Source organism: Dendropsophus ebraccatus, chromosome 11 (assembly GCF_027789765.1).
Source record: "Dendropsophus ebraccatus isolate aDenEbr1 chromosome 11, aDenEbr1.pat, whole genome shotgun sequence".
In the NCBI taxonomy this organism is placed as follows: domain Eukaryota; kingdom Metazoa; phylum Chordata; class Amphibia; order Anura; family Hylidae; genus Dendropsophus; species Dendropsophus ebraccatus.
In genome coordinates, this window is record NC_091464.1 from 95,370,675 (window position 1) to 95,395,347 (window position 24,673).

A 24,673-nucleotide genomic window follows, 5' to 3' on the forward strand; every position below is an offset into this window, starting at 1 on the left:
ACCATCGTGTATACCAATAACCGCGCCTGCAGCCGCCACACCATCGTGTATACCAATAACCGCCTGCAGCCGCCGAGCCATCATATATACCAATAACCGCCTGCAGCCGCCGAGCCATCATATATACCAATAACCATGTGCTCTGCCGAGCCATCATATATACCAATAACCGCCTGCAGCCACCGAGCCATCATATATACCAATAACCGCCTGCAGCCGCCGAGCCATCATATATACCAATAACCATGTGCTCTGCCGAGCAGGGGGGGTCTGGTTAAATACTCGAGTCTTCCATTGATTTCAGTTTGGCTCGTTACTCGAATCAAGCACTCGGAGCATAGAAAAATACTCAACTGGAATAAGCAGCATTCAAGTATTTTGGTGCTCACTCATCTCTAATAATAATAATAATAATAATAATAATAATAATAATAATAAAGAGTAACAATAAAAATCATAAAAAGCTCATAATAATAATAATAATACTTCTACTATCTTTCCAGACTGTTTAAACAACGGCCGTTCCATTATCTGCAGCAAAAATGATCATGATCACGCACATCGGCCGTTGTTTATACAGTGTGGGAACATAGCCTAATTATAATAATTATTATAAATGTCATCCTTCTCATGTCTGGATTGTTTGATGATTCCGCAGGGTTCAGTCTCCTATAATAGTAATAGTATAATATAATATAATAGTAAATAATCCACTACACAACCTTCTGTATCATAATAACTATTTCTGTGTTTTTTCCTGCAGCAGATGAGGAGTCCGGACAATTCCATCTATCATGTAAGTATCCTGTGGGATGATGGGGTGGGGGGGTCGTATGGGAGGGTATGGGGGGAGAGAGAGCATGGAGAGTATGGGGGGGTCTCCACAAGGAGACACGTCACCCCCTCACTCTCTTAGTGCAGATCAGTGAGATGAAACATCTCAATTCTAGCAAAGTGAATTTTTCCAGATTTTTTTCCCCACCAATCGCTTGAATCCTAAAAACAATGAACATTGTTGCTGCTATTTCAGGATCTGCAGAAAGACAAGATGAACGATCCCTACAGCGACATCCGGGTCAAGCAGGTCAGTCACCCTCTGGGGTCTATATGGGGGTTTCTGGTTGTTTGTAAGGAATGTGAAATGTATAATAATCGGTTACATCCTTACACAGTTACATACTTACATACTTACATAGGTACAGGTTACATTCTTACACAGTTACATACTTACAGCTTACACACTTACATAGGTACAGGTTACATACTTACACAGTTACAGGTTACATCCTTACACAGTTACATACTTACATAGGTACAGGTTACATTCTTACACAGTTACATACTTACAGCTTACATACTTACATAGGTACAGGTTACATACTTACACAGTTACATACTTACAGCTTACATACTTACATAGGTACAGGTTACATACTTACACAGTTACATACTTACAGCTTACATACTTACATAGGTACAGGTTACATCCTTACACAGTTACATACTTACAGCTTACACACTTACATAGGTACAGGTTACATCCTTACACAGTTACAGGTTACATTCTTACACAGTTACATACTTACAGCTTACATACTTACATAGGTACAGGTTACATACTTACACAGTTACAGGTTACATCCTTACACAGTTACATACTTACAGCTTACACACTTACATAGGTACAGGTTACATACTTACACAGTTACAGGTTACATCCTTACACAGTTACATACTTACAGCTTACATAGGTACAGATTACATACTTATATAGGTACAGGTTACATACTTACACAGTTACAGGTTACATCCTTACACAGTTACATACGTACAGCTTACACACTTACATAGGTACAGGTTACATACTTACACAGTTACAGGTTACATCCTTACACAGTTACATACTTACAGCTTACACACTTACATAGGTACAGGTTACATACTTACACAGTTACAGGTTACATCCTTACACAGTTACATACTTACAGCTTACATAGGTACAGATTACATACTTATATAGGTACAGGTTACATACTTACACAGTTACAGGTTACCTCCTTACACAGTTACATACGTACAGCTTACACACTTACATAGGTACAGGTTACATACTTACACAGTTACAGGTTACATCCTTACACAGTTACATACGTACAGCTTACACACTTACATAGGTACAGGTTACATACTTACACAGTTACAGGTTACATCCTTACATAGGTACAGGTTACATACTTACACAGTTACAGGTTACATCCTTACATACTTACATAGGTACAGGTTACATACTTACACAGTTACAGGTTACATCCTTGCACAGTTACATACTTACAGCTTACATACTTACAAAGTTACAGGTTACATCCTTACGCAGTTACATACTTGCATAGTTACAGGTAACATACTTACAGCTTACATAGTTACACGTTATATCCTTACATAGTTACAGTTTACATACTTACCTGGTTCATAGGTTCTGCAGAGTTCTCAGAAACAACACATTCACTTCCTCCCTATTTTCAGTATACATCTGCTATCCTGTAGCTCACTTATTGTTGCATGCTGGGAGCTGTATTTTAGCTAGAGAACTTCTATAGATATTACAAAGGGATTAGCTGGGAGTAGTAGTTCTCCAAACAAAGATGTTAGGGTCACGGTAGTCAGGGTACCCAGGCTAGGACCTCTGTTAATAGTTAGTCATGGGAACAGGTCCCTCTCTCCCTCTGAGAGGTGTATATATAGTATAGGGATGATTCGTGTGGATGGTGGCCACAGGGATAGGTAGCCACAGATTAGACCTCCCCCTTCTATGGCCTGAACCAGACTAAGGGCCCTATTACACGGGACGATTATCAAGCGAAAAATCGTTATATCGTTCGTATTTAAACAATGATCGTTCTGTTCAATTGCAGGAAACGATCGAAAAATTGTTCGCATGTCGTTGATTTAGATTTGATTTAAACCTAAAATTATCGTTAATCGTTCGCTGTAATTCCACGTTCATTCGCTCAAGTTCCGCGTTTTCACTAATCGTTCAGTGTAATTGCACATTGCCCTTTGTTTTGCTGGGATCAGGACTAAACTCATAGTAACGATAGCGATGGCGATCGTATCTAACGATTAGCGTTCTGTGTAATATGGGGAACGATTTTAGGTTAACAATAAACAATCTCGTTTGCGATCGTTTATCGTTAAAAAAATCGCTCCCTGGAATAGGACCCTAACCGGTTGTTTCCTGCCCCCTTAGTAGATAGCGCTACACTTGTATACCCCTCCCACAGGTCTTCTAGTTCGGGACGTCTCAAACCTCACTTGCTGATCCACGTTAATGCTGGGGCCTCACCAACAAACACATACTTCTGCCACATAGTGCACATAATATTCCCTAGTAGCACCAAACCAGAACCACAGAGCAGCAATACATACTGCTCCACCTGTAGTAACACAGCACCACAGGAATACATACTGCTCCACCTGTAGTAACACAACACCATAGTGCAGGAATACATACTGCTCCACCTGTAGTAACACAACACCATAGTGCAGGAATACATACTGCTCCACCTGTAGTAACACAACACCACAGAGCAGGAATACATACTGCTCCACCTGTAGTAACACAACACCACAGTGCAGGAATACATACTGCTCCACCTGTAGTAACACAACACCACAGCGCAGGAATACATACTGCTCCACCTGTGGTTACCCAACACCACAGCGCAGGAATACATACTGCTCCACCTGTAGTAACACAACACCACAGTACAGGAATACATACTGCTCCACCTGTGGTTACCCAACACCACAGCGCAGGAATACATACTGCTCCACCTGTAGTAACACAATACCATAGTGCAGGAATACATACTGATCCACCTGTAGTAACACAACACGACAGTGCAGGAATACATACTGCTCCACCTGTAGTAACACAACACCATAGTGCAGGAATACATACTGCTCCACCTGTAGTAACCCAACACCATAGTGCAGGAATACATACTGCTCCACCTGTAGTAACACAACACCATAGTGCAGGAATACATACTGCTCCACCTGTAGTAACCCAACACCATAGTGCAGGAATACATACTGCTCCACCTGTAGTAACACAACACCATAGTGCAGGAATACATACTGCTCCACCTGTAGTAACCCAACACCATAGTGCAGGAATACATACTGCTCCACCTGTAGTAACACAACACCATAGTGCAGGAATACATACTGCTCCACCTGTGGTTACCCAACACCACAGCGCAGGAATACATACTGCTCCACCTGTAGTAACACAACACCACAGTGCAGGAATACATACTGCTCCACCTGTAGTAACACAACACCATAGTGCAGGAATACATACTGCTCCACCTGTAGTAACACAACACCACAGTGCAGGAATACATACTGCTCCACCTGTAGTAACACAACACCACAGTGCAGGAATACATACTGCTCCACCTGTAGTAACACAACACCACAGCGCAGGAATACATACTGCTCCACCTGTGGTAACCCAATACCACAGTGCAGGAATACATACTGCTCCACCTGTTGTAACCCAACACCACAGTGCAGGAATACATACTGCTCCACCTGTTGTAACCCAACACCATAGTGCAGGAATACATACTGCTCCACCTGTAGTAACCCAACACCACAGTACAGGAATACATACTGCTCCACCTGTAGTAACACAACACCATAGTACAGGAATACATACTGCTCCACCTGTGGTAACACAACACCACAGTGCAGTAATACATACTGCTCCACCTGTAGTAACACACCACATTGCAGTAATACATACTGCTCCATCTGTAGTAACACCACAGTGCAGTAATACATACTGCTCCACCTGTAGTAACACAACACCACAGTTTAGTAATGCATACTGCTCCATCTGTAGTAACGCAACACCACAGTGCAGGAATACATACTGCTCCACCTGTAGTAACACAACACCACAGTGCAGTAATACATACTGCTCCACCTGTAGTAACACAACACCACAGCGCAGGAATACATACTGCTCCACCTGTGGTTACCCAACACCACAGCGCAGGACTACATACTGCTCTACCTGTAGTAACACAACACCATAGTGCAGGAATACATACTGCTCCACCTGTAGTAACACAACACCATAGTGCAGGAATACATACTGCTCCACCTGTGGTTACCCAACACCACAGCGCAGGAATACATACTGCTCCACCTGTAGTAACACAACACCATAGTGCAGGAATACATACTGCTCCACCTGTAGTAACACAACACCATAGTGCAGGAATACATACTGCTCCACCTGTAGTAACACAACACCACAACGCAGGAATACATACTGCTCCACCTGTAGTAACACAACACCACAGCGCAGGAATACATACTGCTCCACCTGTTGTAACCCAACACCTTAGTGCAGGAATACATACTGCTCCACCTGTTGTAACCCAACACCATAGTGCAGGAATACATACTGCTCCACCTGTGGTAACCCAATACCACAGTGCAGGAATACATACTGCTCCACCTGTTGTAACCCAACACCACAGTGCAGGAATACATACTGCTCCACCTGTGGTTACCCAACACCACAGCGCAGGAATACATACTGCTCCCCCTGGAGTAACACAACACCACAGTGCAGTAATACATACTGCTCCACCTGTGGTAACCCAACATCACAGATCAGGAATACATACTGCTCCACCTGTAGTAACGCAACACCACAGTGCAGGAATACATACTGCTCCATCTGTAGTAACACAACACGACAGTGCAGGAATACATACTGCTCCACCTGTAGTAACACAACACCACAGTGCAGTAATACATACTGCTCCACCTGTAGTAACACAACACCACAGCGCAGGAATACATATTGCTCCACCTGTGGTAAACCAACACCACAGAGCAGAAATGCATACTGCTCCACCTGTAGTAACCCAAACCTAGTGCAGGAATACATACTGCTCCACCTGTAGTAACCCAACACCATAGTGCAGGAATACATACTGCTCCATCTGTAGTAACACAACACCACAGTGCAGGAATACATACTGCTCCCCCTGTAGTAACACAACACCACAGTGCAGGAATACATACTGCTCCATCTGTAGTAACGCAACACCACAGTGCAGGAATACATACTGCTCCACCTGTAGTAACACAACACGACAGTGCAGGAATACATACTGCTCCACCTGTAGTAACACAACACCACAGTGCAGTAATACATACTGCTCCACCTGTAGTAACACAACACCACAGTGCAGTAATACATACTGCTCCACCTGTAGTAACCCAACACCACAGTGCAGGAATACATACTGCTCCACCTGTAGTAACACAACACCATAGTGCAGGAATACATACTGCTCCACCTGTGGTAACACAACACCACAGTGCAGTAATACATACTGCTCCACCTGTAGTAACACAACACCACAGTTTAGTAATGCATACTGCTCCATCTGTAGTAACACAACACCACAGTGCAGTAATACATACTGCTCCACCTGTAGTAACACAACACCACAGTTTAGTAATGCATACTGCTCCATCTGTAGTAACACAACACCACAGTGCAGTAATACATACTGCTCCACCTGTAGTAACACAACACCACAGTGCAGTAATACATACTGCTCCATCTGTAGTAACACAACACCACAGTGCAGTAATACATACTGCTCCATCTGTAGTAACACAACACCACAGTGCAGTAATACATACTGCTCCATCTGTAGTAACACAACACCACAGTGCAGTAATACATACTGCTCCATCTGTAGTAACACAACACCACGGTGCAGTTATACATACTGCTCCACCTGTAGTAACCCAACATCACAGATCAGGAATACATACTGCTCCATCTGTAGAAACACAACACCACAGTACAGGAATACATACTGCTCCACCTGTAGTAACCCAACACCATAGTGCAGGAATACATACTGCTCCACCTGTAGTAACACAACACCATAGTGCAGGAATACATACTGCTCCACCTGTAGTAACACAACACCACAGGAATACATACTGCTCCACCTGTAGTAACACAACACCACAGTTTAGTAATACATACTGCTCCATCTGTAGTAACACAACACCATAGTGCAGGAATACATACTGCTCCACCTGTAGTAACACAACACCATAGTGCAGGAATACATACTGCTCCATCTGTAGAAACACAACACCACAGTGCAGTAATACATACTGCTCCATCTGTAGTAACACAACACCACAGTACAGGAATACATACTGCTCCACCTGTAGTAACCCAATACCACAGTGCAGGAATACATACTGCTCCACCTGTAGTAACACAACACCACAGTGCAGTAATACATACTGCTCCACCTGTAGTAACCCAACACCACAGTGCAGAAATACATACTGCTCCACCTGTAGTAACACAACACCATACTGCAGGAATACATACTGCTCCACCTGTAGTAACCCAACACCACAGTGCAGGAATACATACTGCTCCACCTGTAGTAACACAACACCATAGTGCAGGAATACATACTGCTCCACCTGTGGTAACACAACACCACAGTGCAGTAATACATACTGCTCCACCTGTAGTAACACACCACATTGCAGTAATACATACTGCTCCATCGGTAGTAACACAACACCACAGTGCAGTAATACATACTGCTCCACCTGTAGTAACACAACACCACAGTTTAGTAATACATACTGCTCCATCTGTAGTAACACAACACCACAGTGCAGTAATACGTACTGCTCCACCTGTAGTAACACAACACCACAGTGCAGTAATACATACTGCTCCATCTGTAGTAACACAACACCACAGTGCAGTAATACATACTGCTCCATCTGTAGTAACACAACACCACAGTGCAGTAATACATACTGCTCCATCTGTAGTAACACAACACCACAGTGCAGTAATACATACTGCTCCATCTGTAGTAACACAACACCACAGATCAGGAATACATACTGCTCCACCTGTAGTAACCCAACACCATAGTGCAGGAATACATACTGCTCCACCTGTAGTAACACAACACCATAGTGCAGGAATACATACTGCTCCATCTGTAGAAACACAACACCACAGTACAGGAATACATACTGCTCCACCTGTAGTAACCCAACACCATAGTGCAGGAATACATACTGCTCCACCTGTAGTAACACAACACCATAGTGCAGGAATACATACTGCTCCACCTGTAGTAACACAACACCACAGGAATACACACTGCTCCATCTGTAGTAACACAACACCACAGTACAGGAATACATACTGCTCCACCTGTAGTAACCCAACACCATAGTGCAGTAATACATACTGCTACACCTGTAGTAACCCAATACCACAGTGCAGGAATACATACTGCTCTACCTGTAGTAACACAACACCACAGTGCAGTAATACATACTGCTCCACCTGTAGTAACCCAACACCACAGTGCAGGAATACATACTGCTCCACCTGTAGTAACACAACACCACAGTGCAGTAATACATACTGCTCCACCTGTAGTAACACAACACCACAGAGCAGTAATACATACTGCTCCATCTGTAGTAACACAACACCACAGTGCAGTAATACATACTGCTCCATCTGTAGTAACACAACACCATAGTGCAGTAATACATACTGCTCCACCTGTAGTAACCCAACACCATAGTGCAGGAATACATACTGCTCCACCTGTAGTAACACAACACCATAGTGCAGGAATACATACTGCTCCACCTGTAGTAACACAACACCACAGGAATACATACTGCTCCACCTGTAGTAACACAACACCATAGTGCAGGAATACATACTGCTCCACCTGTAGTAACACACCACAGAGCACAAATACACACTCTTCTACCTATAATAACCCATCCCCACCTCTCTACCCCTTCTGCCACTAATAGCAGCACTGACCCTGCCCATCTCCCCTTCTGGAGGCAGCTTTCCTCTCCTTACCCCATTTCTCTCACTCACACTACTTGTACTTGTATCCCTGGTATTGCGCATGTGCTCTGCCCCCTAGGTAAAGGACCTGGGAGGCCATAGTGTGAGTATGGAGCCTACACTGGTGATGCGGGGCGGCCATTATTAGTATAGCCTCTGTCTGCTGTGTGCTGATATCTGCCCAGACAGGGACCCTGCACCTCACAGCTGTCCCAGCAGCTTGTGTGTCCCCTGTGGGGAGGAGCTAATGACCTGCACCACCAGAGGTGGCAGCAGAGAGCTCTGACTCACAGCACCCAGGATGGATTAGACATTGTGACCAATCTCCTACCATTGTTTCCTTCAGTAGCAGCAGGACGGTATCGGGATCCAATAAGGAGACTGAATGCTAACCAGCCTGGACAGATATACTTAGGAATAGCGTGTATAGCAATGAGCTGCTGCTATTGGATATACAGGATTTGTTATGTATGTGGTAGTGGGAATACCAGCGGCTCAGATGGCGCTGAATGTGTTATATGGTGTTACACGCTGCTGGCTGTATTATTATTATTAGGGCATAAAGCACAGTGTGTTATGTATGGCCCGTGTCCGGCTCCCCGGCCCTGCTATACGTTATTGCGCTCCAGATCTCAGAGGTGCAGTATGTCCAGCAGACAGCAGATGGCGCACTGCGCACGAGGAGACGGCTGTCATCTGCATTCTCTGCTTTGTTTCACCTGAGGAGATAAGAAAACATTGTGCCGTCTGCCTGAAATGTACAGAATCAGTGTCCTCACAGTGTCCTCCTCACAGCTTCCTCCTCAGTGTCCTCCTCACAGCATTCTCCTCACAGCATTCTCCTCATAGTGTCCTCCTCACAGCATTCTCCTCAGTGTCCTCCTCACAGCCTCCTCCTCATGGTGTCCTCCTCACAGCTTCCTCCTCAGTGTCCTCCTCACAGCCTCCTCCTCATAGTGTCCTCCTCACAGTGTCCTCCTCACAGCCTCCTCCTCACAGTGTCCTCCTTACAGCCTCCTCCTCACAGCCTCCTCCTCACAGCATTCTCCTCATAGTGTCCTCCTCACAGTGTCCTCCTTACAGCATTCTCCTCATAGTGTCCTCCTCACAGTGTCCTCCTCACAGCGTTCTCCTCAGTGTCCTCCTCACAGCATTCTCCTCAGTGTCCTCCTCACAGCCTCCTCCTCACAGTGTCCTCCTCACAGCGTTCTCCTCAGTGTCCTCCTCACAGCGTTCTCCTCACAGCGTTCTCCTCAGTGTCCTCCTCACAGCATTCTCCTCACAGTGTCCTCCTCACAGCCTCCTCCTCACAGTGTCCTCCTCACAGTGTCCTCCTCAGTGTCCTCCTCACAGCCTCCTCCTCACAGTGTCCTCCTCACAGCCTCCTCCTCACAGCATTCTCCTCACAGCATTCTCCTCAGTGTCCTCCTCACAGCCTCCTCCTCATGGTGTCCTCCTCACAGGCTCCTCCTCATGGTGTCCTCCTCACAGCTTCCTCCTCAGTGTCCTCCTCACAGCCTCCTCCTCACAGCATTCTCCTCACAGCCTCCTCCTCACAGCATTCTCCTCATAGTGTCCTCCTCACAGCATTCTCCTCAAAGTGTCCTCCTTACAGCATTCTCCTTATAGTGTCCTCCTCACAGTGTCCTCCTTACAGCATTCTCCTCATAGTGTCCTCCTCACAGCCTCCTCCTTATAGTGTCCTCCTCACAGCAGTCCTCGGTGTCCTCCTTACAGCATTCTCCTCATAGTGTCCTCCTCACAGCTTCCTCTTCAGTGTCCTCCTCACAGCATCCTACTCATGGTGTTCTCCTCACAGTGCTTCTGGTAGTGTCCTCCTCATAGTGCTTCTCATAGTGTCCTCCTCACAGCTTTCTCCTCACAGTAGTCCTCAGTGTCTTCCTTACAGCAATCTCCTCATGGTGTTCTTACAGCTTCCTTCTGAAAGTGTCCTCCTTACAGTGTCCTCCTCACAGCTTCCTCCTTATAGTGTTCTCCTCCCAGCAGTCCTTAGTGTCCTCCTTACAGCATCCTTCTCATGGTGTTCTCCTCCCAGCAGTCCTTAGTGTCCTCCTTACAGGGTCTTCCTCATGGTGTTCTTCTTACAGTGTCCTCCTCATAGTGCTTCTCATAGTGTTCTCCTTCCAGCAGTCCTTAGTGTCCTCCTTACAGCGTCCTTCTCATGGTGTTCTCCTCCCAGCAGTCCTTAGTGTCCTCCTTACAGTGTCTTCCTCATGGTGTTCTTCTTACAGCGTCCTCCTCATAGTGCTTCTCATAGTGTTCTCCTTCCAGCAGTCCTTAGTGTTCTCCTCACAGCGTTTCTGATAGTGTCCTCCTTACAGCAGTCCTCATAGTCATGGTCCCCATGGTAGATATAATTGCCCCTCACCCTCCAAGACATGTCTGTCCTTGGCTCCTCGGTAGCCGGTCACCAGATTCTAGATGACCCCATTATTCTTATCTTGTTGCCACTTTCGGTTGAGATAATTCAAAGGACAAGGAGATAATTTGGTGAGAAGATATCAGCAGCTTTATCTGTGAGCCTCCTCCTCCGTCATCAGACATTTTGTGTATGAACAGAAAAAGAAAACATCTTACAAACCTCTGCAAGTCATTACAGCTGCGATGAGATTTCCTTCCGAGAAGCCATATTGGTTTGGCCAAAAAATTCGGATCAATAAATCTCTCTGTTTTCCCAGGAAGGGTCTGATGCTCATTTCTCTCCTGCGAGTCTCATCAATCGTGGAGCCGACGCATTTCACAGTTCAAAACCCTCCCGGAGCCGAGCGCAGCTCCTGTCCCCGCTCGCACACTATTCTGCTCTTATTCTGCCTTTATGAAGACAGGAAAATCAGAGATTGAATGTTTTCTGCTGAAAAAAAACAAACATAAGATTTACAGCAGATGTCATAGGATGGGAGTACGGTAAAAATCTTAGAGCCTCGTAACAAGAGAAAGGGCATCGTAACCAGATGGAGAATGGACTCTGTAACCAGATGGAGAATGGTCTCTGTAACCAGGCATAGAATGGGTCCCGTAACCAGACAAAGAATGGACCCAGTAACCAGACATGGAATGGGCCCGTAACCAGACAAAGAATGGACCCAGTAAGTAGACATGGAATGGGCCCCGTAACCAGATGGAGAATGGACTCTAACCAGGCATAGAATGGGCCCCGTAACCAGACAAAGAATGGACCCAGTAACCAGACATGGAATGGGCCCCGTAACCAGATGGAGAATGGACTCTGTAACCAGGCATAGAATGGGCCCCGTAACCAGATGGAGAATGGACTCTGTAACCAGGCATAGAATGGGCCCAGTAACAAAATTGAGAATGGACTCTGTAACCAGACAAAGAATGGGCCCGTAAGCAGATGAGGAATGGGCTCTGTAGCAAGACATGGAATGGGCCAAGTAACCAGATGGAGAATTGACCCCGTAACCAAATAGAGAATGGTCTCTGTAACCAGGCATAGAATGGGCCCCCGTTACAAGACGAGGAATGGGCCCCATAACCAGATGGAGAATGGGCCCCGTAACCAGACGTACAGTGGGCCCCTCTCTCTGCTAGGTAATGCATCTGTATACATTTGTGTGCAGTTATCTATCCCTGATTGATGACTTAAAATCTCATAATACCCTTAGAGGGGATGTCAGTTATTAATATTCCCTATTAGGGATAGAAGTAATGAGGGGGCAGTTCGAGGGGCTACAAAGATTCTCTAACTCCAGAAGACCCTTCCTGTCCTACATCGATATAAATGGACAGAGTGTAATACTTCATTTCTCCTGATCACTTACTGACAGATTTGCCCACAGATCGCAGCTGATCTCTGAGGATCACAATCTGTGATCCTTTAAGGATTGTTCTAAGAAGTAGGAATTGTCTCTTACTATTAGACATTTAGGTGCACTTATCATTTGGATTTCTTATAAATTATTTTCTCTGTCCGAAGGGTCCTTTTGCGGGGTTAACCAGGCTTAGAAAAACATGTCTCATTTTCTCCAGATACAGCGCCTCTCCTGTCCTCAGGTTGGGTGCGGTATTGCTGCTCAGTTTCTATTGAAGTGAATAGAGCTAAATTGTAATACCACACACAGCCTGAGGACAGGGGTGGCGCTGTTTGGAGCTGATGTCTCCTTCTTGATAAGAGTCACACAGAGAAGGTGACTGTGAACGTTGTCAGAGCATCAATCACCAGGATGGAAACAAGGATTGTATTAGGATCAGAACGATCAGTGCGGAATGGAGATAACTAGCGGGAAAGAATCAGAAATTCGTTTAAGATCTTATTCCAAAGTTTCAATTTTCTTTTTAACATTCCAGAGACAGAAATGTAAGCGGGAAAAGCGGCAGACGGGCCGAGGTTTGTGCCGCACAAAGTTACTCTGCGCCGCCTGTATTGTCATGGTAATAAACAACCTGTAATTTTCCCAACCAACAGTGAGGAAAATCTCCCGGGGGAATAACACAGGTTTCACCAGAGAATGAAATTGAAAGTAATGTATGTGCTAAAGTGGATCAGAGGGAGAAGAGACGCCGACTGTTTACTGCTAATTATAGCGGAAAGTCAGAACCGAGAGCGTCGAGAAGCCGCGACAATGACATATATACCAGAAGAGAAGGCATATCTATCTATCTGCTATCTATCATCTATATCTATCTATCCCAACAGAGGAAGCTGCAGCACTTTAAATCAGTTCCAAAACGGTGTTTAATCCATATGTGGTGTCCCACCACTAGTGTTCTTATGCACCTGTCCTAAAGTTTGCACTCAGATCACAGGAGGGTTTGGATTTAGCCCCTGTAGGAGGAGTTAGGGTCCTATTACACTGAGCGATTTTTAACGATTAATGATCGTAAACGAGATTGTTTATCGTTAACCTGAAATCCTTCACCATATTACACAGAACGATAATCGTTAGTTACGATCGTTACTATTATCGTTTATTCCCTCTGATCCCAGAAAAACAATGGACAATGTACTATTACACTGAACTATTTGTGAAAAAACGCGGAACTTGAGCGAACAAATGTGAAATTACAGCGAACGATTAACAATAATTTTAGGTTCAGATCTAAATCAACGATCAACGACATATGAACGATTTTTTCGATCGTTGCCTGCAATTACATAGAACGATTATCGCTTAAATTCGAACGATTTAACTATTTTTCGTACGATAATCGTCCCGTGTAATAGGGCCCTTACACTGGTGGAGGAAATGAGTTAGTCTTAGTTTCTCAGTGAGAAAGGACACACAAAACCATGTTCCTGCTATAGTTAAGCCAGGGTCTGGCTTTTGCCAGGACCCCTGAAAGGAACCAAGCGCAGATGCAGCAAAACACTTTCTTCTTTGGACAAGCAAATACATTTACTATGCAGTGCTAAACTAAAGTAGGGGAGAGCAGCCACCAAGGAATACCCTAGCCCAGGCCAGGAACTCCTCAAAAAAGTGCAGGACAGACTCCTGAAACAATAGGAGCTGATCCCAGTAGGACAAAGCTACCGTATAAAGAAGGTCTACATATCCTACTGTGCAGTGCAGGTAACTGGGTTATCTCGGGCACCTCACTACACCCAGATAACCGACGACTGGGGCTCGTGCTACCCACCTCGGATGGGTTCTACAATACCAGGGGGTAGAATTAGTCTAAATGTGAGTACGAGTATCACTTTACTACTTAGATATCTCCACTATAGTTCAAGTACAAGGCTACATTGGGCAAGGGCTCCTCTTGCAAACTCCTCTCCTCTTCTGTCTACCTCTACAAATCACTACTACTACTTCTGCTCTAGCTTCTACTCTCTCCAAGCACCTACCTCAAGCACTAAGTAAGCACCTGAGTCTGTGTCAAGATTATTTCTATCTGCAAAATGTGTACTGTTGTCCTGCCAAAGATTGACAGTAAATTGTTATAGTTTTCTAACAAACGCACAAGACTCTGCCTGCACCTGCACCTATACACACACCACTGCGCACCTTGGTTATTTTTCCCCTTCTCTGTGGGTGGCGGTACTGACATCCCAGGTGGGTCAGTTACCACTACAAGTGGCTGTGACAAGAGCCCAAGGGACCCACAACAAACCCGGAAGGTTACCGACCATTTGGGGATGTGGACCGGCCATATACAAAGCAGGTACTAACATCACACTTGTGTGCCGAACTAGCCCTGACGTCACAACAAACATCATCACTGGCCGAGCTCACAACCACAAACGCCGCAAGACACCACACATATACAAAAAAAACCAAAAACCTGATGCAACTATGTCTCTCTCAAAGCATCTCTGAATGGGGACACATTAAAGGGCTGTGGGGTCCAGGGGAGACACATCACAGGGCTATGGGGTCCGAAGGGACATATCACAGGGCTATGGGGTCCGAAGGGACATATCACAGGGCTATGGGGTCCGAAGGGACACATCACAGGGCTATGGGGTCCGAAGGGACACATCACAGGGCTATGGGGTCCGAAGGGACACATCACAGGGCTATGGGGTCCGAAGGGACACATCACAGGGCTATGGGGTCCGAAGGGACACATCACAGGGCTATGGGGTCCGAAGGGACACATCACAGGGCTATGGGGTCCGAAGGGACACATCACAGGGCTATGGGGTCCGAAGGGACATATCACAAGGCTATGGGGTCCGAAGGGACATATCACAGGGCTATGGGGTCCGAAGGGACACATCACAGGGCTATGGGGTTCGGTGGGAGGGTACACATCACAGGGCTATGGGGTCCAGAGGTGGGGGACATATTACAGGGCGATGGGGTCCGGGGAAGGGGGTGACACATAACAGGGCGATGAGGTCTGGGCTTCGGGAGTCGCAGCGGGAGAGGATAAGACATTATCAGGTCTTGCTATTATGACTGCTCTCTGTATCCATGGCTGGCCGTGTGGCGAGGTTCTGTATCTGGCTGTTTAGGCCGCAGCTATATTACAGTATCCCATAGAGAACCATGTTCTTTTGCAGGGTGGAGGGAAGACTTATTAATAAGGAGCTGTTAGCACAATCTTCTCCTGAAGTTCACATTTCCTGATCCTTCCCTCTCAAGCCTCTAAGAAAGAATAATGGTCCTTGTCTAATGTCGGCCTCTTTATGTGCAGTGTTCTCTGTGCGCACAGACTGGAGGGCCGGAGATGGGGCCCCTGTGGGTTTACCTATTTATTTTGATAATGTCAGATAGTTTGCTCGTATATATTTATAAAATAAAAAGGCGCGGCGCTGAGCGGTACCGGAGAGCGCTCTTTATATCTCGCTGACACCGAGACAGAGCGCCAAGACTTTTATTGCAATGTACAACTATCTGGGGAAAGAGAAGAATGCCGAATAGTAAAAAAAAAAAAAATAAGAAAGAGGAAAGTGACAAGTAAAAAAATAATCCTGATAGCGTTCTCAGACTCCAGAGCCCGAAATATGCCACCTTAACCCTTTCCTATCCAGACACCTGTGTGTGTGTGTGATATATATATATATATATATATATATATATGGCTGCCTATAGCGAGTCCTTGTGTATCGTGTAGTAATTAAATGGTCACTGTCATTTCTTACACCTTTCCTCCATGTAATCACCTCTGTGATTACAAAAAAAATGACTCCTTACCCCAGGAAAACTACTAAAAATCTTGGCCACTAGGTGTCACACTTCTCTGCTGTCCAATCAGGGCCGTTTTAATACATTGGTGGGCCCAGTGCACAGGCCTCAATGATACCATTATATAATACCGCCACACCATGACCACTATCACTACAGCACTATAACAGTTACATCCATTTACTCACAGGGGGCGTCTTCTCTCATCAGAGTCTTTCACCTTTTCTTTCACTCCATCCAGCATGGGCCACCATGAAGTCTTCTCCCGGCTGGGAATCTTCTATCCAGAATCTTTTTAGGCTCCAACACATACAGTAGTAAGGTCCCCTGTACCCCTATACAGTAGTTACCCCCCTATGTACCCCTATATAGTAGTTACACCTCTCTGTGCTCCCCCACAGCTGTGTGCTGCCCCCAGTAGTATATAGACACCTGTGTGCTGGCCCCAGTACTATAGACCAATAGGTGCTGCTCCCATTAGTATATATACCCCCTGTGCACCCCCCAGTAGTATATAGACCCCATTGTGCTGCCCCCAGTAGTATATAGACCCCTTGTGTGCTTCCCCCAGTACTATAGACCACTAGGTGCTGCCCCCAGTAGTATATAGCCCCCTCTGTGCTCCCCCAGTTATATATACCCCCCGTGCATCCCACAGTAGTATATATACCCCCCATGCAGCCCCCAGTAGTATATATATCCCCTGTGCTCCCCTAGTAGTATATACTCCCCCTGTGCACCCACAGTAGTATGTATATCCCCTGTGCTCCCCCAGTAGTATATAGCCCCCTGTGCATTCCCCAGTAGTATATATACCCCCCTGTGCACCCTCCAGTAGTATATATATCCCCTGTGTTCCCCCCAGTAGTATATAGTCCCCCTGTGCACCCCCCAGTAGTATATATATCCCCTGTGCTCCCCCCAGTACGCTTTCCCAGTTATATATACCCCCTGTGCACCCCCCCATTTATATATATATATAACCTGTGCATCCCCCAGTTATATATATATATATATATATCCCCTGTGCGCCCCCGAGTAGTATATAGCCCCCATGTGCGCTCCCCATTATATATACCAGTTATATATACCCCCTGTGCGCCCCCAGTTATATATACCCCCGTGCGCCCCCCAGTTATATATACCCCCCGTGCACCGCCCAGTTGTATATATATCCCCTGTGCGCCCCAGTTGTGTATAGCCCCCCTGCTGCACTCCCCCAGTTATATATACCCCCCTGTGCGCCCCCCAGTTATATATACCCCCCTGTGCAACCCCCAGTAGTATATAGCCCCCCTCTGTGCTCCCTGTTATATATACCCCCCTGTGCACTCCCCCAGTTATATATACCCCCGTGTGCTCCCCCCGTTATATATATACCCCCCTGTGCGCTCCTCCAGTTATATATATACCCCCTGTGCGCTCCCCCAGTTATATATATCCCCCTGTACACTCCCCCAGTTATATATACCCCACTGTGCACCCCCCAGTAGTATATAGCCCCCCTGTGCCCTCCCCAAGTTATATATACCCCCTATGTACCCCCAGTAGTATATAGCCCGCCTGTGCCCTCCCCGAGTTATATATACCCCCCTGTGTGCTCCACCCCAGTTATATATACCCCCTGTGTGCCCCCCCAGTTATATATACCCCCTGTGTGCCCCCCCCAGTAGTATATAGGCCCCTCCTGTGGCACCACTAGTAGTATAGACCCCCACTGTATGCTGCCCCCCTTTGTGCTCCCCCCTCCCATATAGCAAATAAAAAAAAACACTTTATACTCACCTGGGTCCGCGCGTTCCTCTTCTCATCACTTCACCCTTGTGGCCGCAGGCAGTGCTTTGCCTGCGGTCACAAGAGGCCGCTCTCCCCTCTCGCGGTGTCGGCAGTGAGTGACGTCACTCAGCGCCGATACCACTACGGAAGAGCGGCCTCTTGTGACCGCAGGCAAAGCACTGCTTGCGGCCACACGGATGACTGACAGGGAGGGAGCCAATGGCTCCCGACCTGTCAGTGCCGCTGCTGCTGCCTGTACCTATGAGCGCTCGTTACGAGCGCTCATAGCTACAGTACAGAGCGCGGTAGCAGGCGGGGGGCCCTGCAGGGGGCGCCATGGATGGGTAACTTACCCATCCCGATGGCGCCCCCCTGGCAGGCTGGTGGCCGGAGTCCTGTGCACGTGCACCATGTGCCCTCTGGTTAAAGCGGCCCTGTGTCCAATACATGTTGTTAGGGTAAATCTGTCTCTAGTAACAGCTAGATCAGGACAGAACACAAACAGTGGGCTAGGCTTAGCTTGTGCTATGTGTAGGATAGAGAGAGCGTGCCTGAGAGTGTCTGCCTGCTGAAGATGATCAAGGCTCCTAGTGTAACCTCCTGTCTGCTATGATGCTGCGGTTTCTTTCCTTTTTGCTCACTCCATCGGTAACCCCTTTCCCGCCTATGTGACATCCATAGCACTGTACTGTGTAAATCACACTCTCACTAGCATGAAGTCATGGCATAGCAGAGAGGAGTATGTGCTGCAAGCTGGCTATAGTAAGTAAGGGAAAGGAAGGACCTGTGTGTGCAGTACTGGCAGCCAGTCCAGCTCTGGTCCCACCTCTTGTAGAGAAATAACTGTGCACTATGGAGGGGGCTCAGTAACAGCAATGACAGCATTAACACAGGTACACTCCAAGCTGAAGCACACATGAAAACCCTGAACATTTAACCCACCCATGCCCCCGAGTCCACCATATTGTCCATTCATGAAGGATATGGGATAACCAGCAATCATCGTATCTTGTCGTACTTGTATCTTCCTTCAGCAGCAGAGATCAATGGACATCAGGTAGACCTCCAGCTCACATCTATTACCAGCCTAAAGTCCTTCTAATACCAAGCTTACATGATAAACCTGTGGGCTGGATTTAGCAAAAACAAACAAACATAAAATGCAAAAAAACAAATATGCACAAAAAGTATATTAAAAAAAAAAGAGTAAAAAAGAATTCCCTATGGACTTGTATGTGTTGTCTATTTGATGTTTTTTTCTTACTATTTAATACATTATAGTGAGGACAAAGCTGAAGAGACCTATACACAGCAGTATACATAGCAGTATACATAGAGCGGGGCTGTACAGTCCTATACATAGCAGTATACATAGAGCGGGGCTGTACAGGCCTATACATAGCAGTATACACAGAGCGGGGCTGTACAGACCTATACATAGCAGTATACATAGAGGGGACAGAAGAGACCTATACATAGCAGTATACATAGAGCGGGGCTGTACAGGCCTATACATAGCAGTATACATAGAGGGGACAGAAGAGACCTATACATAGCAGTATACATAGAGCGGGGCTGTACAGGCCTATACATAGCAGTATACATAGAGCGGGGCTGTACAGGCCTATACATAGCAGTATACATAGAGGGGACAGAAGAGACCTATACATAGCAGTATACATAGAGCGGGGCTGTACAGGCCTATACATAGCAGTATACATAGAGCGGGGCTGTACAGGCCTATACATAGCAGTATACATAGAGGGGACAGAAGAGACCTATACATAGCAGTATACATAGAGCGGGGCTGTACAGACCTATACATAGCAGTATACATAGAGCGGGGCTGTACAGACCTATACATAGCAGTATACATAGAGCGGGGCTGTACAGGCCTATACATAGCAGTATACATAGAGCGGGGCTGTACAGACCTATACATAGCAGTATACATAGAGTGGGGCTGTACAGACCTATACATAGCAGTATACATAGAGCGGGGCTGTACAGGCCTATACATAGCAGTATACATAGAGCGGGGCTGTACAGTCCTATACATAGCAGTATACATAGAGCGGGGCTGTACAGACCTATATATAGCAGTATACATAGAGCGGGGCTGTACAGGCCTATACATAGCAGTATACATAGAGCTGGGCTGTACAGTCCTATACATAGCAGTATACATAGAGCGGGGCTGTACAGGCCTATACATAGCAGTATACATAGAGCGGGGCTGTACAGACCTATACATAGCAGTATACATAGAGCTGGGCTGTACAGACCTATACATAGCAGTATACATAGAGCGGGGCTGTACAGACCTATACATAGCAGTATACATAGAGCTGGGCTGTACAGACCTATACACAGCAGTATACATAGAGCGGGGCTGTATAGACCTATACACAGCAGTATACATAGAGCGGGGCTGTACAGGCCTATACACAGCAGTATACATAGAGCTGGGCTGTACAGACCTATACACAGCAGTATACATAGAGCGGGGCTGTACAGACCTATACATAGCAGTATACATAGAGCGGGACAGAAGAGACCTATACATAGCAGTATACATAGAGCTGGGCTGTACAGACATATACATAGCAGTATACATAGAGCGGGGCTGTACAGACATATACATAGCAGTATACATAGAGCGGGGCTGTACAGACATATACATAGCAGTATACATAGAGCGGGGCTGTATAGACCTATACACAGCAGTATACATAGAGCTGGGCTGTACAGACCTATACATAGCAGTATACATAGAGCGGGGCTGTATAGACCTATACACAGCAGTATACATAGAGCTGGGCTGTACAGACATATACATAGCAGTATACATAGAGCGGGGCTGTACAGACATATACATAGCAGTATACATAGAGCGGGGCTGTACAGTCCTATATATAGCAGTATACATAGAGCGGGGCTGTACAGACCTATACACAGCAGTATACATAGAGCGGGGCTGTACAGACCTATACATAGCAGTATACATAGAGCTGGGCTGTACAGTCCTATATATAGCAGTATACATAGAGCGGGGCTGTACAGACCTATACATAGCAGTATACATAGAGCGGGGCTGTACAGACCTATACATAGCAGTATACATAGAGCGGGGCTGTACAGGCCTATACATAGCAGTATACATAGAGCGGGTCTGTACAGACCTATACACAGCAGTATACATAGAGCGGGGCTGTACAGACCTATACACAGCAGTATACATAGAGTAAGGCTGTACAGACCTATACATAGCAGTATACATAGAGCGGGGCTGTACAGGCCTATACACAGCAGTATACATAGAGTAAGGCTGTACAGACCTATACACAGCAGTATACATAGAGCGGGGCTGTATAAGTATAGCATATAGCATTGGTTGTACATTTCAGCCGATAGTCATCACTAATTTTTCTTGTTTTTTAATCTTTTCAGCAACCCAGACGAAAAGGGAAAGGGAATGATACTGTCTACCAGGTAACGGCACATTTCTTGCGTCATTGTGTTTGCGGCCTCAGGGTGCATTATGGCCTACAGAGGGGAATCAGGGCTCGCTTTTATTTTTTTAACCATGGGATCCTATGTATAATGGGCACTACTATGGGGCACCCATCATTGGGGCATAGACTTCTTATGGGCACTAATGATATGGAAGGACATCAGCCTAAATTGTCCTGAGATCTGAGGGTTCGCTTGGCCGAAGCTCCCGGAGCCCAATGCAAAATCTAACACAATGCCGTCACCTACAATACTGGAGTCTTATGCTAGAGAGGAACCTTTAGGTCCTCACAGCCACCATAGCTTATTCTGGATCCCCATAACCCTGAGGCTGAAGCCCAGACCCTATGGCCGCCTCCGATGACATCACACAGCATAAGGTGTATAGGGTCCAGTATTCCCTTGTGCAGTGACATCACTCTAAACAGTGATGATGTCACACTTAGTAAGCGATTACCCTATTATATGAACTCATATTGAATGATCCCAACATATCCTTTTTATCCTTAGGGACTGAGCGGAGCCCAGAGAGACACGTACGATGCTCTGCAGATGCAGGCTTTGCATTGAGACAGTGAAGACGATGTACACAAATAAAGATTCAGAGAAGAAGGAGTAAAGTGCCCTGAAAAGTGGCCTCATGCACACAACGTAAAAGACTACTCAGGTTACATAAACATGGCTGCTTTCTGCCACACACAGCACCACACTGGCCCTCAGGCTGTGCCTGGTATTACAGCTCAGCCCTAATTTATCAGAGCTCAGCTGCAAAACATTACACAGCCAAGTGTGGCGCTGCAGCTCTGTCTGTATGGTCATCTTTGCAGGCACACGGCCGGCACCATTGCCGGAGCATTTTCAGCATCCGATCTTTTCTCTACTTATGAATTATTTTTTTTTACTTTATATCTGCTTAAAATTCATAACAACTTTGCAAAACTTCTTAACTTATCTGGTCTGGATTGTGAGTTACAGCAAATGTTCTTCCTGTTTCTAGTGGACTGTGACTGAGTCCGATACCAGAATCAAGGCTCTTAGGGAGCCTTTACACAGACAGATTATCTGACAGATTATAGAAGCCAAAGCCAGGATTGGGTGTGAAAAGAGGAGAAATCTCAGTCTTTCCTTTATGTCCTGTTCTCTGTGTATAGTCTGTTCCTGGCTTTGACTTCAGTCAGATAATCTGTCCATGTAGAGGCAGCCATAGAGTAGAACTTTCAATGCAGCTCTGGAGGGGATTGGTGTATAAGATCTAGGATATAGGACAATGTAACGGCCATAGACAAAGGAAATGTCTCCAGGGTCACAGGTCACCTGACAGCCACACCATGTCCCGCCGACGAGCAGCTTTAGACGACTGTTAATGACTTTTCTTGCTGTAACTATTTTTATTTTTTGATCAATTGAATTTCATATTTCTGTTTCAGTCTGGATTATATATATATATTTTTTACTACTAACAACCCTTTAAATTTATTCCAAATTCTTGGTATATAAAACAAGCTAGGTTGCAGATCGAGAAATCCCAGAATCAGTCCTTGCTACTTTTTTTGGTACTTTTTTGGAAAATCACAGAAAATGTAGTCTTTTTGGTTCATTTTCAAAAATTCTGAATGGACTTAAAAACCCTACAAGTTCTACTGCACATAGACGGTCATAGGTTTCAGGTGGAGACCCTTAAAGGGATTGTCTAACAATAACGCCCCCTTTCATGTCCTATTTGGGAAAAAAACAACAGATCTGTACTGGTAGACCCGTAGACACACCCCCTTGACCAAATTTGTTTTAAGTTTTCTTTCTTTTTGGGACATAAAGCACAATATATCTATCTTTTTGCTTCAATAATTTATATTTTAAAATGTTGCTGTATTGATCAGTTATTGTATTGTAACTTTCTGTACAAGGAGATACATTGTCTGAAACAAGAAAACATTCAAACCGAATCTGTATTCCAGCACACAGATAGACTTCAGCCTACTGGATTTCACCATTTTTATTCAGGCTGTATACGGTACATCCTGGTTACACCTTGGTTTGAAGCCGATTATTTTCCTGGCGGTTGTTACGTTTCAGAATAACCCAATCCAGCATTTGTTCTATTACCTGATTAAAGGGCTTTTACTGTATACATTCAGGTTTAGTTACCTTTTTTACAGTTAGATGGGCTAAGTTTTTTTCAGGAAAGGTTAAAGAACCAATTTCCCTGTAAAAGGGAGACAGCCGTGAGCTACATCAATGGCTATGTTCCCGCTGCGTAATAATAATGGGGAAGGTGGCTGTCTTGTAACATAGATGGCCGCCTTCCACCGATATTACGCAGTGGGAACATAGCCATTCTCCTTATAGAGGCGGGGCTGTTAAAAGTGCCCCCCCCCCCCCCCCAAGAACAGAGGAATAGTCATGATGATGAGGTGAATTTACCGTCGCATGTTGTAATCCTTGTCTTCGGTGACTCGTGAACACTTCATTGGAAGGATTGCTAACCTTTTGTTCTTGCAGATCTGTAGACTTCATTCTGTCGGGATGTACATAGTTCTCCATTTTGTCTTCTTATTGTATCTTGGTGTATTCACAAAAATTCTGAATAAAAAGCAACATGTAAATAGTTATTATTGCTGTTGTAAATTCTTTTTGCAAATAGATTACTTCGGTCCTGATCACCAACTGATCACTTTCCCTGCAGTGGCCTCTACAGGCAAAGTGTAGTATTACAAGTGATTATCCCAATGGTTGGTCGTCCTTGTAATATATAAATGGAACGGAACCCTAAGAGAAAAAGCTGCTGCCGTTCCAAGTA

General features: G+C 45.6%; 1 protein-coding gene across 3 annotated transcripts in view; it reads left to right on the plus strand.

Annotated features, from left to right (window-relative positions):
- Positions 1-24,464, plus strand: part of CD247 (CD247 molecule) — a 96,032-nt gene extending 71,568 nt beyond the window's left edge. For 2 of the 3 annotated variants that reach the window (XM_069946161.1, XM_069946163.1), the window contains exons 5-8: positions 764-796; positions 1,031-1,084; positions 21,814-21,855; positions 22,387-24,464. In XM_069946161.1, coding sequence (XP_069802262.1) covers positions 764-796; positions 1,031-1,084; positions 21,814-21,855; positions 22,387-22,446 — 189 coding nt within the window. In that variant the 3' untranslated portion in view covers positions 22,447-24,464. The remainder of the gene's footprint in view (positions 1-763; positions 797-1,030; positions 1,085-21,813; positions 21,856-22,386) is intronic. The other variant, XM_069946162.1, reaches the window with a different exon arrangement.
- Positions 24,465-24,673: the final 209 nt, after the last annotated feature.